A 16,859-nucleotide genomic window follows, 5' to 3' on the forward strand; every position below is an offset into this window, starting at 1 on the left:
ACACTACAAATAATAGAGACTTTCTTGATATGTCACCACAGACTTCTTTCTAGCAGCGCTGCAGAAGAATCTTCATGTAGGTACAGCAGATTCGTACAACAAAAAAGAGCCCCGAGGAAGAGATGGACATTTTGGCTCGTTATTCATTAAGCTTTCCAAAGTACAGGAGACAGTCTGCTCTTGCTCAGGTTGTCCGTGAGCCATCTTACCATGTGAGAGCAGAGTATGCACGTTAACTGAGACCAAATTAACCAGAAGTTAAAGGTTTCCATAATCGTTTTTTAAATTAATGTCCACTCTAAAAATGACTAAACAAATAAGTGCCGATAATAACGATTCACGGATAAACCGAGGTGTGCACAGCTCTGTTTTGATTGGTAACATGCCAGAGTCTTCGATTAGATACCTTTGTTGGGGGTTTCACTCTTCACCTTCCCGGGTGTCAGAGGAGTCAGGCCCAGCTTTTTCTCCAGTTTTTCTGCTTGAGCCTTCTGACGAGCCTCTTGTCTCAACTTGCGGGCTGATTTCACTGGCTCAGCCAGCAGACGCACCTGAAAAAAAAAGTCCCCTATTTCAACATTGTACTTTTTTTTTTTTAAAGATGTATTGTTTGAGCTTTTTATACCTTTATTAGACAGAAGACAGTCGATAGAGTCAGAAAGAGAGGGAGAGAGTGGGGAACAACTTGTAGGAAAGGAGCCACAGGTGGGATTCAAACCCAGACAGCCAGATCTTGAGGACCTCTTTACATAGGGCACACACGCTAAACACTAAGCCACCGGCGCAGCCAAATTATAAGTTTTTATTTTTGCAGCCGTGGTCCCAAACCACTGAGTAACTCCATGCACTGTCATTGCATTTAGACACAAAATACAATTTAATAACAAGTGGTTTATAACAAAGTACTGCTTGTTATCGAGTATAATAATAAAGCAATCACACAGCTATTTTCATGATCACTTACCTCTCGAGGAAAGGAAGACAGAACCTGCAGAGCTCCACTTCTCATCTTGGCCACCTGGCCCTCAAACTGACCGAACTCATCCCTGTCAGAGATCCGGTAAAGTGGCAAAACATGGAGCTGCTCATCCTCTGGTATGTTTCTCACTGCACGGTTATCTTCCTTGGTTAAAGTGCATACCTGAAAAGATTCAAAACAAAAGGCGTGTTGTCAATCACACAACAGCTGATATCCAATCAATGCCTCAAGAGAATGAACCTAAAAAAAGGATCAATGAAGTTACACTCAAGTTGCTGCTTGATTAAACATATGGAGTATAGAGGAGTAGATAGCATGCTTACCACAGTGCTGCCGTTATTCATATTCTGAGTGTCCTTGTGAGCGTGAGCACAGAAATCCACACAGGCTGTGACCCCAGAAAAAGGTCGACCTTCCCTCCTGCCCAGCCGGCAGTCTCCTCCTGCCGCCTCATTCTCCACCTATGAGAGGTAAGAGGACAAGACATCGAATCAGTTTTGTATGTCATTGTTAATATGGTAAAATATTTTTGAAGGTTCTTAAAAAAGACAGTCTAAAATTTACACTGAGGCTGTTCCAAGTGTCTTGGTTCTATATGAACTACATCAAACTGGGAAAACGTCCTTGATCCAATCGGATGTGAGACTTTTAAAAATAGATTCTATTGAGATTCTACTAATGCTAGCGTTAAAGAGTAAAAGAATTGCAACAGGGGAGTGTTTTAGCAGTACATTTTACAGCTACAATTAAAGCTGTCAATCTAGTCAATCACACTTAATTAATGTCTGAAATTATGATTAATCTCATGCTATATTGCCTCTTCTTTGGATAAGCCTCTGCAGTGTCGCCCTGTAGTCACAGTGATAGAAAAGAACGACACATCTGCATCTTTGAATGTCTCATTTCACTTTAAAAAAAAACCTCTCAGACCCTCACCTGAAGAGTCAAAAGTGATATGCACCTTATGACATCAAACATTTCACTTTTTTACCGTTCCTTCGAGGCCCATTTTCTGTGGCACGGTCAATGTCGTAACCTTTGACCTATCAGAAGGTCCTTACTTTATGTCAAAATAAAAGGAGGTTTGAATTCAAACAGAAGAAAGTATTCTCAACTTCAGACAGTACAAGAATCCAAAATAAAAGCCTAACATTTTTTATCTTTGAATGCAAAATAATGGCATTTCAAACATGAGATTCATTACGATTAACTATTGAGATTGTGCGATTAAAGATGTTAATCATATGACATTGCTGGTTCAGTGTTAAAATGTTACATACCTGGTTTTGGAAGGCTTGAGGAGCCAGTCTCTTGTAAAGTGGTGCGAGGTCAGTGGCGAGATTCTGAAGGTTGCTTTCTAATTTCCCCTCCTTAAGAAACAGACAGATTTATGAGTTTCTGTTTGAGTCAGGGTGGACAATGTAACAAGCGTTCTCTGTTTAAACTGTCCTCCCTACAGGAGTGATATTTCAATTCATCATATACCAGCAGAGGGCAAACGTTTGGCAGATAAGATCAACTACAATTGCACATTTCAGATAAAACACAGAGAAGCAACAGAACAGAAAAAAGCCCCTTACATCACCATTACATCAGGAGAAACTAATAGAAGAGATTGTTATGATTGTTTCCCTCTCTGATTTTTAAAGTGGAAAACTCCCTCACCTCCTCCGGGTAGTCTCCAAGCAGGCGGAACTTGCGTGGCACTTTACTGCGGGCAAACTTACAGCCATTGAAGTACATACTCCAGGAACAGCCGAAGGAAAACGATGCTCCGCAGGTGTCAGGGTGCAAACCCTGGCAGGCACACGTACGACTGCAGAGTAATAGGAACATTAAGAAACCGATCAAGACTTGGATGATGGAACGTCGCTGCAAAGAAAAGGGAAGAGGAACTCACTCTTCATTGAGGGCACAGCGGCGGCTGGTGGGGGAGCCATGTTTAAAGAGACTTCCTGTGAGCTCCTTGTAGAGGTGGTCTGCTACTGGCCGAGGGATTCCCTCCCAGGCCAGGATGAGTATCACCAACACGGCCGTGTCACAGTAGTGACCGGGCCTCTGGCGGACCAAACACAGCAGCTTCTCCTCTTCACTGCCACGCCGGATCACCTGCCAGACGATAGTGAAAACAATCACATTATGACAGACAGCACAGTAACAGAAAAACATACAGAAAAAAAACAGGCAACTTTGATGCTTTTAGAACTGATCATTGTTTTATTGCCAGACGAAACATTACAACTTTAACACATTTTTCTGTTTTGGGATGAAGTTGGAAATAGATAATCTTTTGGTTTTGTTTACAAATTTCAAACACACAAACATCCACATACCCATTTAGCTATCGGACAGCCCTGGGAGCTCTTTCCTTCCTTCCCAGTGTAAACAACAACTTCCACCCGTACTGCATTCCCTTTGGTACCATACCTGTGACACACAACGCACATTAAAGAAACTATAAGATTATGTTAAAGACACATGTGCACATACAGCTGACAACACATTTAGACAACATCACAGCAGAGAGTTAAACCTAAAGGGCAACTATCAATACACAAGCACGTACAAATATGCAAAACGAATGGCAGAGAATAAATACATAAATCTTCTGATAACAAAACCATTTTTATCAGTTAAGTGTGGCTTTCAGATGGACCCTGATGGACCTCAGGTTGTTTTAACAGGCTGTCATCTTGGTTTACGGGCCCCTCGCCTCAGCTCTAGGGGTTTCCTGTTTCGACATGCTGTGTGAGTTGTGCTGGGTTGTGTGTACATGTGTGTAGCTCAGTCAGGGGGGTTGAAAATGTTGAGCTAGCTCAGCAATGCTTCCTTTTAATGACAGACTCTTTCGCTGTGAACCCACCCCATTCCTCCACCGAGTAGACTCTCAGCATGTTTGGCAGTACAGACAGCCGCATGAAGACAGTGTAAACACAGCTGTAGTAGTTACTCTACCTGTTCTCCATCAACTCCCTCACTGCAGCAACACTAGGTCCTGCCCCAAGGTGAGTATAGTAAGGGCCTTCCTCCTTTTCAATGATTTGGTCTGTGGGGAGAAAGAACAAGATCTTTTGAACATCTTTGCGACGTAACTTTGCACTGTTGCCTTGTCAAGAGACATTGTCAACAATAAAGCTACAGATGTGATTCCTCTGATTGAAGCTTGAAGTGAGATTCATATTAATGTGGTATACACTGCAAATATAGCTGGATCAAAAATGTAGGGGCCATCCTTTTTGTAAGTCCACATTAAAAGACTGATAGCATTAAAACAGGTCGACAAAAATAAAGTATCGCAAAGCCTCCTCCAAATGTGGCAGAGAAATCTGGCCTCATTTTGCATGAATTGCCCCCTGAATTAGGACACAGCTTGTGTGTGTGTGTGTGTGTGTGTGTGTGTGTGTGTGTGTGTGTGTGTGTGTGTGTGCCAGAGAGAAACTGAGAAAATGAGAGTTAAGTTAGTTTGAGGTCCAAGAACTGCAGCGGGATTTGGTCACAAAGTATCTGATTTGCAGTTGATCTGAGGTAGCACCAACTCACCCATGCATTGACAGGAAGGAAGATCAGCCAGTTTTTTGGAAGGTGTATTGAGCAGGTTCTTGGTCGGGGTATCCAGAAAACTCATAGGAGACTCTAGAAAGCTGTTGACATTGTTCTTGATCGGAGTCGACTCTGCAGAGTCTCCATCAGTAGCTGTGGACAGCACAGTGACGGGTCCTGACCTCTCCAGCTTGTAGTAGCCCTGTTGGCTGGGAGGTGGGGACCTTGTAGCCCCTGAGAAGCCATTAGCCAGGCCATGGTGCCCATTAGGGGGGCTAAAGAGAGTGGTATTTGCTGGGCTGGTGTAAGGATCCGCACTGTGCTGCGCAACCTGAGATAACAAATGCCTGCCATACTCTGGCACCGCTCCTGCAGCATTACCATTGCATGGATTGTGTTGATGGAGCGGTCCATTTGAGAGGGACCATGGCTGGTTTACTTGACCAGGAGTGTGGTGGATCCGTGTGAGAGTGCTGTAGTTCTGAGTCTGCAGCCCTGCGAAGGCTGTATTGTGTGCATTACTGTGATGGATGATTTGCCTCCTCTCCTCCTCAGCCTCAGCCAGGTATCTCTTCAGGTCAATTTGAGCCTGAGGCAGAAACAGGTTCCTCTTATGATGAAGGCCTGATTGCCCCTGAGGGAGAATCTTCTGGCCTCTGCTCTTACTTGGTGTCTCTCCATTATGCATGCGCTTTGAGAGGGGGGTTCTGCCATTGATTCCTTCATCATTAATCTTCTTCTTTCTAGGCTTGGAAGGTGTGGTTTTTGTTTTCTTCATTGGGGTCTTTTTCTGACTCGGGGATTGCTGTGAGTTGTAGTTGTACTTAATGGCCGACACTGGTGTCCCTTTTGGAGGGTTGTTCTCCGACTGTAGGCTGTGTCGAGCCTGGATGATGAAGGCCAGGTCTGCCAGCTGTGCTGCCACCTCCTCCTCATCTCTGTTTCTCCCTCCTTTGCTGACAACCCTTTCTTTGTCGCCCCCAAACAACCGATTATGATCTTTTCTGAACTTCACGTCACTGTGATCTTTATAGCAGCTTTCTGATTTGAAGACACGAGAACCAAAGCCATTCTCTTTCCTGCCCGTGCTCGTCATTTTATCACCATCTGAGCTGGCATCTAGGAGATCCTGCAGAGACAGCCTGGTGCTAGAGCCGGACCCCTTAGAGCACTGGATGACATTTCCTTGTCTGGCCACAGGAGGGCGTATGACTGACGTCTGATGTATTGGAGAGCTGATGACAGAGACTTTGTTGTAGCAGATAGCTGCTGTGGGTTTAGCTTCTTGCAGGGATGTATTTGTATTGGAGGTTGAAGTAGAAATGGGATGTTCACACTTGTTTTCAGCTTTAATGGACCCTTGGGTGCTTTGAGGAATAGCTGCCAATTGAGTCAAGGCCTCAATAGCAATAGCTTGTTCAAAACTAAGATTTCTCTTCTCTGCCAGAGACTGCACGCTTGGCAGCAAGACACTTGGGGGAGGTTCACTTTTAATAGCCTGGGGAGTCCTTTGCAGGCTAACAGGAGTGCTTTTCTGTCTCAAGTCATTCCGTAAGTCCTGTGGCTCCTTTTTGATGAAGCGCAAATCTTGCCGCTCTGTTTTGATGGAGCGAAGAATGGAAGAACGTGAGCTGAAAAGTTTCTCTTCCAGCCCCTTTCTCTCTGTGACAGACAGACACACCACCGTCGCCAGCGTGGACAGCGGGTCCACGCAGACCTCTTCGTCATCGCTTAGCTTAGAGGTGGCCTGTTCACTGATCCACATCCAGGGCTCCTCCACTTTGATCTTCTTTAGAGGAACTGCCGCGTCATCATGAGGCATCTTGGGTCCACTTTCAGAGCTTTCTTTAGGGATTGCAGCTATTATAGTCCTTTGAGGCTCGGATGCACTTGTAGTCCTTTTCAATGTAGATATCAGTTGAGAATGTGACCCTGTGGTCATGTTAGCACCGTTAGGTTTAGTCAGGTTCTCAGCAGAACCGTTCTGAAAAGTCACAGAAGAGCGTACATGTTGGAGAAGTGCATTGCCGGTCAGCTCGAGCCCCGGCTCTCTTTTAACAAGTGCTGGCCGCCCGCCGTGGTCCGAGGCCAGGTTGTAGGTTTGCGAGTAGGCGATGTGGGGAGATTGTATATGAGGTATGTGTCCTTCCTCCCCCTCATCTTCCTCTGCTGCTGTGTGGGTTTCATCCATCTGTGCCTTGCCTTTGCCATTGACCGGGCCACTTTCTGGAACCACCTGAGACAGAGAGACACGGAGAGAGAAACGAGAGGAGAGAGGTGACTCAACAGGCTCTGGCAGAACACGGTTATTCAGCTTGTTCTAAACAGTCACGGCACACAGCACAACAGATTGCCTCCCAGCATGGAATGAGCATCTGCTATAGCCACTCTCAAGTCTGTGGAAAATACAACGGCATGTGAAAACAAAGAATCTGCTTTCTTTAGATCTTGTAGAAATCTATCTCTAAACAAAGCTCGTAAAAAGTTAAACAGTGTAAGTAGCATATTAAGACTTCAATCAGGACTACATTCCTGTCTGAGCAGCGGAGTGTTGAAGCCACAGATTTAAAGGTAGGTTACATCGACTGAGTCAGGAGTCGCGCTCAGTTTATTATTGCGTCACTATACTGAGGGGTTACTGAGGGCAAGAGAGCAATGTGCATGTACTTGTTGTGTTAGTGCTGGCTCTGTCGGTGTGTTCCTGTGAATGCGAGCACATGTGATTATTAACACTGCAGGCTTGCCATGCTAACCCCATTGTGTTGTAAAGTAAGTGATTAACCCACTCCGCGTTTTATCCTGAGTCAGTGCAGCTACAGCGTTGCTTGACCCTTAAGCAGAGGTGGACGACCCTCCAAAGGTCTGCAGTATTGACCGATTGATCTCCTCCGAAAGCCACATTCAATACAAATACCACAGATTGTAGTAGTGCAGGAAACAAAAGCGACGAACCCATTAGAAGGCAAAAAATGATCAATTCATTTAGAAACAAATACAAGTAAAAGCTTTGAGGATGTCTTCTTGCTACTGCGGTGTGTCAGGATGTTGTTGTTCATATTTGCTTCACATTTTCAAAGAAACAAAAGGACATTAAATGCAAATAGCTTTCTTTCTTATTTTCATCATTAACGTGCATGTGTATTAACTGCAGTATTGTCAAGCTGCTTCTTCTTTTTGGATTCAAACCCGCATCATATTCACAAAGTAAAGCCTTCAGCAGTGGAAGAATGATTAGAAATGTTGCAGTGTGACAAAGTAAAAAAAAACACTGCATCATGTGCCAAGACTCAGCTGATAAACTCGTTGAAGGAGCTGGAGGATATGTGTGCACTACTAAGAGCTGTGTGTGTGTGTGCCTGTGTGTGTGTGTGTGTTCACTGTGTGTTTATTTGTGTGTTTGTGTGCAAAGCATCCAATTTTCCCACTAATGAACCTACACAACTGCAGGGCAGCTGTCGTTCTGTTCTTTATCAGTGTTTACCTGGCATAACCACCCATTAAACTCCATCACTGACACAGTTTAATTCAGTTTACAACAGGAGATGTGTACTCAAAGCTGACAGATCAAGAGCATGCAGCAGCAGCGCCACTTCAATATAAACCAGACTCCTATGAACCCACAGACAGAACACAAAACACTGCTTGTTTGACTTTGTTCTTCTTCCCAGCACACAGGATCTAGGTTGAACAGACATACTAGTAGGGATGGGAATCACAGGGTAACTCAAGAGATGATGACCCATAATAATAACTGTGATGTCACAATACAGCCAGTCTGCAATAACTGATGCATTGCAGGACATTCAAAGAATAATAACAAATTATAACATCTAATTATCTGAGGAAAACTAAATGCCCTTAAAAAGGTGAAAGTGCAGGATTAATGCATTAATCCACTTTGATTTGGCGTCAGTTTCTCCACCTACAGCCTTCATATTACCCTCATTGTTTCATCAATGCCACTGAAAGGTGACATGAAGTGGTGATGAGGTGAGCCAAACTGCCGGAAACATTTTTAATTGATATTAGCCAACCAGGATTCCATAATTGTATCACACTAGTCAGAAAGATAACAAAATCTTTCAGTATTGATATTTTTTTTTTTGGGGGGGGGGGGGGGGGGGGGGGGCACTTATGAGGCAACATTTAGCCATGAAATGTCCTATCAGAAACAGTGGGTTGGGGGCGCAGATAGCCTAGAGGTTAGGTCGCGCCCTATGTACGGAGGTCAGAGGCCTCCAAGTGAGTGACCCGTGTTTAAGTCCAAACTGTGGCTCCTTTCTGGCATGTCATTCCATGCTCTCTCCCAATTTCCTACTCTATCCATTGTCCTATCAAATAAAGGCAAAAAGCCCCAAAATAAATCTTAAAAAAAAAAAGGAACAATGGGTTGTACAAGAACATCTGTAAGGAACTGAACCGTTAACCCTTTGATGATTTATGACCCGCTCTATACCCTATACAGAATGCATCACTGGTTTTAAACATACCTATGTTCTACTCCTTTTTCACTAAACTTCTTCCCACTCCTTTTCAGACATGTCACTTTAATAGTTTAGTGTCCGACATTTTTTTCTGAATTACATTACACTGTTTGTAATTATTATTTATTTTCTGTCTGCTTTTTAATGTTCAGATTTGTCTTATGCGACATGTTAGGAATAAGAATTAGAATCAAACTAAATCAATCATTTTAGCCCTCCTGATAATACTGCCGCTTCAAATCAACCCACGAGTGGAGCTGGGCTTTGTCTCTTCAACATATTCTTATAAACCCTGGATGGAGTGGAAACAGTGAGTTTAACTTAGAGGCATGTGAAGTGAAAGAGAAATGGAGCCTTGTGACATCCCACATGTGATAGCTGAGCAGAGTCATGATCTCTCATTCATGAGGCAGAATGCACTGAAAATAAGACATGCAGCAGTCTACCAGAGATATACAAAAAAACAAAACAAAGCAGCAGTCTCAATCTAAGTAGGAAAACAAAATGTGTAAAAAGCAGGGCTGGGACCTAAGAGGATTAATACTGAGCAATCTGCTGCACTGGTTTAAAGCAGGTTGTTAGATAACACGAGGAGATCTGTTACTGTGCTCTGTGAAGTCGAAGAGGACTTTTGTTTGGTTTGAAGGCCGGCTCTCAAACGAGACAGTGTTTTTGATTAGTAAATTTTACAACCAAGAGGCTTCTGCATTTCATTTTTGACTAACAAAGTGCTGGAGAAACAGGAAGACAAGCAACAAATTGTTGTCAGGGAAAGATTTGAAAGGCAATATTTGTTAAAGCTGTTAGCCAATGTCTCTGGAACAACTTCTACAGCTTCTGGAATTATTTATTTGCTGTCAGTTCCCTGCAAATCCATTAAACATGCTGTTCTAGATATGAAGCCCTCGTGTTCATACTGTGTGGAGCTGCCACTGGAGGACCCCATGTTCACCACTAGTGGCTGAAAATGTTTCTTATAATCAACTCTTTCTGTAGTGCAGCTGGAAATACATCAACATGGATACACCTGGTTCATGTTTCTGTGTGAACTTATCAAGAGGCACTAAAGGCACATTGCTAAAGCTGTTTATTTGTCTTAAAACATTATAAAAAGCTGTTTGGAGAATGTTTGGTTGAAGTGGAGGTTTACCTTTTATTTGACAATGCAAAGGGAAGTCGCAGTGACCACTGTGCTGTTGATGATGAATAAAAACTGGAGATTACACATGATTAAAATGGGTGAGCTAAATAATCCCCGGGTCCTGTCCACTGATGGGGTTGTCCTCTTCCCTCTCGGATCCATTGCCGTCACTCCCCGGTCAAATGCACTCCTCGTGGCTGTCAGGACTGCGCCTTACTACTACTACTACTACTACTAGAAACACACTGATGATGTAATAGATAGCTGGATCCCAGGCTGAGGCAATACTCACGCTGCCAATGCAACAGGGCGAGCTACGCGCTCCGCACAGCATGTGGACAAACCGCAACGTTTAAATGAAAGCGTGAAAAAGACGAGGAAAGAGGAGGGAAAGGCAGTGTGTCATCCACAATAACTGCTTTCAATGACAAAGCAACAGTGGCAGGCTTCCAGCACTGCACCACACACACACACACACACACACACGTGTCTCTATGTATGTGTATGCCTGTGCATCTATTAGTGTATCCAAGTGTGTAGGCTGACACTGAATTATGTCACATTCAGGCTTGTGATAATAGAAAAGCCTGATGCGGGATGAGAACACACAAGGTCATGTGCTCTCATTAAGTCACCGTGTCTCGGGGGAATGCTGGATCTGTGATGCGTTTCGTCTGTGTCTTTGTGTTGTGTTGTTGTGTCTGCCTCACGGTTCCTAAAGTCTAAACGCAAACAGGGTTTTCTACTTTTATCTTAGACAAACACATTTGGCAACCGCTGCGCCCGTCAGTGCTCTCAAAATCAACAAAACACATGCTGAAGTAGAAGCTAAGGGAGAGTGCTTTACACAAACACGCGCTCAGAGATCTTTGCTTAGCAACACAAGTGTGACCGCCGGCACCACATGAATCTTAACAGCCCCCCCCTCGCTCTCTAATGGGTCTCCAGGGAGAATCAAAGAGGTGTGTACCTAATTATAATCCAACAACATAACATATGAACAAGAAAACGTGTTCACATACACGCACACACACACCTGAAATCAAACTACTACTACAGACAAGAGTGTGCTTGCAATTCATGAAAAAAAAACACTCATTTCATTTTGTGGCATGTGCAGAAATCATACGCCGTTAGGATCTCTATTTCTACTTCACAGCAATAATACAACGAAACTCCGAAAGAGCGTGTTTCCTTCCTGGCTGAGTGTGAGTCGTGGTTTGTGTGCATTCTTTCTCAACACGTGAGAATTTCCTTCATTCATTAAGTGAGCGCTTCCTGTCGGCGCTGAGCTCGATATCACAGAGTCAAAAGCACAAAACACGAAAAGGTGGTAATGAATCCAAAATATACAACAGCACAACAGCACCAACCAGAGCTTTATTTACCATAAAATTGTACACATTAAGACCTTTTCTTCAAACCGCACAATAACAACACCATTACTACGGCAGCCAAACAAGTGGAGCCTGCCAAATTACAAGTTACGACCCAAAGCTTACAAGCACTCCACTTCTCTGCAAAGCTATCAGAGAACAGCAGGTGCAGAAATATGGCTGCAAGAGAGAAAAAGGGGAAGCAAAGGGACTCCTCATACGGTACAAAACAGAGATGTCTGGGGGGTGGGGGTGGGTGGGGGGGTGGGGGGGGGAGACAAGAGCGGTGTCTGTTACCGTGGAAACTCACCTTTTTATTGCTTGACTTTGTTGTCACCTGGGAAAGACAAGCCAAACACTCACAAACAAAAGCTCAGTAGGAAACAATAACAACACCAGCGTCCAAGTGTAGCACTCCAATCAGATAAATCCAGGAGGGCAGCGAGAGATACAACAGAGGATAACCTCTTGATGAGCTATAATGTAGCCGCCCCCATTTGCAGAGAGACAATGGACCCTAGGGTGAACACTCTTTACCTTGTCTGTCCTCAGGAGAAGCCCCTCCAGTTCAGGCAGCATATCCCCTAAAAGGTATTGGTGGCCATCTTGCTTCGCCTTCCCTCAGCCTCAAAAGAAAACGCTGGCTACAGTATCCGTGCACAGGGCAAAGCTCCTGCGTGTCATGACTAGGGCGACTGTGAGCCGCTGTAGCAAAGTGCTGCTACAGCAGACGCAGACACACAATCCCTGCACGCACACACAGACATATAGACACACACACGTAAGGGATGCCTTTCGCAGACGCAGACAGAGACTCATCAGCCAATGGCGTGAGGACCTTAGCGGCTTGTAAATTATCTTCCATGCCTAGACTCTCCTAAACAAAGGATCCCCTATGTGGGCTCTTTACTCCAGCCCTACACACATGGACTGGAGGCAAGCTGTGGAACGGATACTGCACACATGCCGGATCAGGATCAGAGAAAAAAAACAGCTCCCTCGGCGTGGAGATATTAACCCCTGAGGCTGCTCACCAACACTGCCGCTGAGCTCTCATAATGGTTGAACAAAGTGCTGATCAAGTCGCAAATGAACTGTTGACTTGAACAGACTGATTATTTCATTTTAGAGTAGACTGATAAACTGAGGATGAATTGATAAAAGTCCTATATCAAGAAACAAATGCAAAACATGCCTTTTTTCATTTATTCCACAACAAGTAGCATAATAGATTTTATTTAAAATGTTATACCAAATCCCGACAGCTGTTCTTTTTTTTTCTTTCTTTTTTTTTTTTTTAGCATTTTCTGACAAGTAACAGTCCATATAAAGAAAAAGTAAACACACTCATTACTAAGATAAATTACAACATTGATTGTTAATTCTGCTGAAGAATGATCAATTCAAATGTTACCTTTCCACAAGTGAAACCCTCCATCTCTTAGGCAGAAGCAAATATCATATGACATCATGACACCACACCACATCACATGCTTATGTGCATGTCTCCCTCCTTCTTTCACTACCTCCAGTTTTTAGAGAGTTTTTAGGCATGAGGTCTATTGTATCAGAAATGAGGAGCTGTAGTCACATAACTTGAATTGCCCTTTAAACAATTATAAACAGGAGCAGCTTTGTGGCTCTAATTCTCACGTGATTTAGATACATTGTGAAACCATCTGGTGGGAACAGAAGAGAGGATGTTCATGGCATCCATACTATTCTTCTTCATTCCCTCTCGTTCCACCCCCAGACATTTTTTTTTATTTCTCAATGATCCCCCGAGGAAATGCTGTGGTTAGAGAGAACACATGGGTACAAAAAGAACAAAAAAAAAGTTGAAGAAATGTTCTGAGCAAGGAAAGCACCCCCCCCCCCCCCCCCACCCCCTCTCCTTTCTAAAAGTGACCATGTGGCTAAGATGCTGAGGTCACACGAGGACAAGGAAGCATGAAGGCAGCCAGAGCCAGTGCCTGTCGGTAACACTCTAGTAACCAACAGTGTGTTTGATTGTGAAAGCAGAGAGCGTGCAGCTTAATCCACACACAACAATGAAAACTACATCAGCAGAGTGTCAAGCAAGCAATAAACATGCAAAGGTATTCATTCACCCAAAAGGACTAAACTACAGCCAATATGACCGATGGTGTAATATGGCTCGTAGTCAGGAAGGACTCAGTCTTCATCACTTCTGTGAAATATACTCCATGTAAACATCAAATATCTGTTTTAAACACGATCTTATACCTACGATTTTAATTTCAGTGCCACGGCTGCGAGTCCGTTTTTATCACACTTCAAGGTTCAACAGTTGGTGTTTCAGTTTGTCCGTTAGATGCGTGTAACTTATCACAATCACAATCCTGCACGCTGTGGCTTCATGCATGTACTCTTACAGCAAACAGTGTCTCAAAACAATGCTAGCCAATGAAATGTTCTGAAATATGTTTCTATGCAAGTGGCTGCTGAGTGTTAACGTCTTTCTGCCTTTTGCTGGCTGTAAACAGGCTGTTCAGACATCGCTCTATCAAAGCAGATGGCTGGTCATCTATGAAAACACCATGCGCATAGAAACAAATAGAAATCAACATCATTCCTTTCCCCTAACAGTAATTGTCACACATTTCCCGACAGTGTAACACAAACACAGATGTAGACTAAACACATGTAATACACACAAGGATCGAGGGAGCGATTTTCATGCACACAGAAAAATATTTTCCCAGCACTGTCTGTAAAACCTCAATCCACATTTACCACGTCTCTGAAGTTAGTTTCATCATAATGTGGAACAGTGCCAGCATATTGAGACATCATATTATTGCTACGGATGTTTTTTTCCCTAGGCTGATAGTAACACCTTTCTTATAACGCTGGGTAATTAATCGAGTTTCAATTTGTCTTACGATTCTGGCCTCTCACAATCACAAATACAAGGTCATGGAGATGAAACTATTTCTGTGCCGCATGCAGTGCTCCTTTTGTCCGTAGGTGTTGTCATGTTTGGTTCGTGTTTCAAAGTGTTTGTTGTTATATTCTGGCCACAAGCGTACATCACCACTACCTCAAATTCATATTTATTATCATTATATATTTATATTTGTTCACTTGTTTATTTTCATTCATGGCATGTTTACCAAAGTGATCACAATGTTTTAGTGTTACAAGGGGCGGCCGTGGCTCAGTGGTAGAGTCAGTCTTCTCCTGAAGTGGGAGGTCGGGGGTTCGATCCCCAGCCCCTGCAGCTACATGTCCAGTGTGTCCTTGGGCAAGACACTTAACCCCAAGTTGCTCCCACTGCTTTGGTGACGGCGTGTGAATGGATTAGTTACTTCTGATGGTCACTGTACACAGCAGCCTCCGCCATCAGTGTGTGAATGTGTAGGTGTGACCTGCGGTGTAAAAGCACTTTGAGTAGTCCAAAGACTAGAAAAGTGTTGTAAAAGCTTGAATCCATTACTATTTTAAGTCATAATCAAGCAGCCCTACTTCCTATGTGAACAAGCTTTAACCATGAAATGGATAAAGTGGTCATGGATACCTGTCAGATTAATGGTTGTGCACTAAAAAGCTTCATTTCAATGCCATGTAACCTTGCCTGCATTTCATTTATTTGACTAATCAGCTGCACGCTTCTGAAGGATCTGGACCTATCTTTGTTGCTAACAGAGGAGGGGTCATCCTTACCTAGGTTTTTATAAATACAGTGGTTTAAGATTCATAGTGGCAGTTGTGGCTGATCTCTCCTCTGAATAGTAATAAAAACGTCACAGGTCGTCTGACAGGTTTGACATAAATGGAAAATTTTACAAACAAGACCTTAAAACAGGTTAGACCAGCCTAATAAATAAAACACACCTACAAACTGCTACCATTCCACTTTAAACTTCCATGTGCTGCTGAAGCTGACATGCATTTACACAGTTACATACCTAAGAAAGTATGCACCTTATATTAGAGTTTAAACGTTATTACTCAACAGCTGGATGGAATGAAATGACAGCAATAGAAACTGTGACTTCCCTCGCAGCTAACATATCATATTTAAAGAAGAGAAAAGGGAGTTTTTCCTCTGGCTGTTTCATTAGTTTAAACAAACAGCCCAACTCTTGCTAGCTCATGTAACATTCGGTACTAGTAAGAAGACAGATGTTCACATTTTAAAAAAAAGCATTGTAGTGTGAACACTTTAAAACCGGTATGGCAAAAGATATGGAGTGTGAAAGTATAAATAACCGGTGTTTTTTGTTCTTCAGGTTTTAAACCGTCATCCACAACTACTACCAATAATCCACCACACCCATCATTTTCAGCTCTTTAAGTGTCCCATATGTTTTTTCCCAGTTTTAACAAGCGGCCCGCTCTCATTAGGAACAAGTAGCCCACTCATTAATCACCCTAAGCTGCAGTACATGAGCACAAGAGTTAGGTAAAGAAAGCTGTTCTGAACCACACTCGTAAACTGTCTCTGACACATCTGGAGGCTGACCCACTGGAGAACGGCCCGGTGATGGAGCTGTGCCAATCATGACTGTTGCCAATAGTTGTCATTACAGTCATTACCGCTGACGCTAATGTAAACTTGTCTCGTCGTTAGCATGGGAAAGCTGAGGATCTATGACATGTCAGGAGTTGAGGGGGTTTCTCTGCTTCTTCCTTTTGTTTTAGGGGCATGCTTTTCTCCACATCACGTTCAGGGAGGGGCAGCATGGAAGGGAGTAGAAAAGGAGGGACCTTTTAGTCAGTAGAATCTGCCTGTTTTCAAAGACTCTCTGGTATTGAATAAAAATACATTCAGCTCCACATATGAACCTGTTTTAAGGTTGACCGAAAGTTGGGTTGAGACTGCATTTTGAAGGGGTGCCGATGGCCTAGTGGTTATAGGTCTGCCCTGTGTACAGAGGCCGTAGTCCTCCAAGCGGGTGGCCGGGGGTTCAAGTCCAACCTGTGGCTCCTTTCCCGCACATCATTCCACTCTGTCGCTCCCCTAATGCCAACTCTATCCACTGTCCTTTCCAAATAAAAGGCTCAAAAATATATCTTTAAAAAAAAGCATTTTCAATATGGCTACCAGCGTCAATGGGTTTTAAAACTCCCTTTCAGTGACCAATGGGTGACGTCACTGAGTCACTACATCTATGTTTTATACTGTCTATGTTTATTTCTAGTCCACTCCTATACACCCTTTCATACAATCAACAATCATCCACCTCTTTGCACAGGTCAAAGCCAAAAAGACACAGACTTTAACAGACTAAGAAAAAACATATGCAAACACCCATATTAGCACTTGGATCATGTGTACTGAGGCAGTATAAAAGCTGGCTATATTGAAGAAA

General features: G+C 43.4%; 1 protein-coding gene across 2 annotated transcripts in view; it reads right to left on the bottom strand.

Annotated features, from left to right (window-relative positions):
- The window catches only part of tet1 (tet methylcytosine dioxygenase 1), a 31,165-nt gene that overhangs the window by 4,116 nt on the left and 10,190 nt on the right, over nucleotides 1-16,859 (bottom strand). The window contains exons 1-10 of one of the 2 annotated variants that reach the window (XM_065959377.1): nucleotides 12,058-12,428; nucleotides 4,520-6,755; nucleotides 3,935-4,025; nucleotides 3,313-3,406; nucleotides 2,880-3,088; nucleotides 2,645-2,795; nucleotides 2,260-2,349; nucleotides 1,303-1,440; nucleotides 965-1,141; nucleotides 407-551 (exon numbers count right to left, since the gene is read on the bottom strand). In XM_065959377.1, coding sequence (XP_065815449.1) covers nucleotides 407-551; nucleotides 965-1,141; nucleotides 1,303-1,440; nucleotides 2,260-2,349; nucleotides 2,645-2,795; nucleotides 2,880-3,088; nucleotides 3,313-3,406; nucleotides 3,935-4,025; nucleotides 4,520-6,755; nucleotides 12,058-12,099 — 3,373 coding nt within the window. In that variant the 5' untranslated portion in view covers nucleotides 12,100-12,428. Of the gene's footprint in view, nucleotides 1-406; nucleotides 552-964; nucleotides 1,142-1,302; nucleotides 1,441-2,259; nucleotides 2,350-2,644; nucleotides 2,796-2,879; nucleotides 3,089-3,312; nucleotides 3,407-3,934; nucleotides 4,026-4,519; nucleotides 6,756-12,057; nucleotides 12,429-16,859 lie in introns of those variants that run through there. The other variant, XM_020648095.3, reaches the window with a different exon arrangement.

This window comes from Labrus bergylta, chromosome 10 (genome assembly GCF_963930695.1).
Source record: "Labrus bergylta chromosome 10, fLabBer1.1, whole genome shotgun sequence".
NCBI classification, from domain to species: Eukaryota; Metazoa; Chordata; class Actinopteri; order Labriformes; family Labridae; genus Labrus; species Labrus bergylta.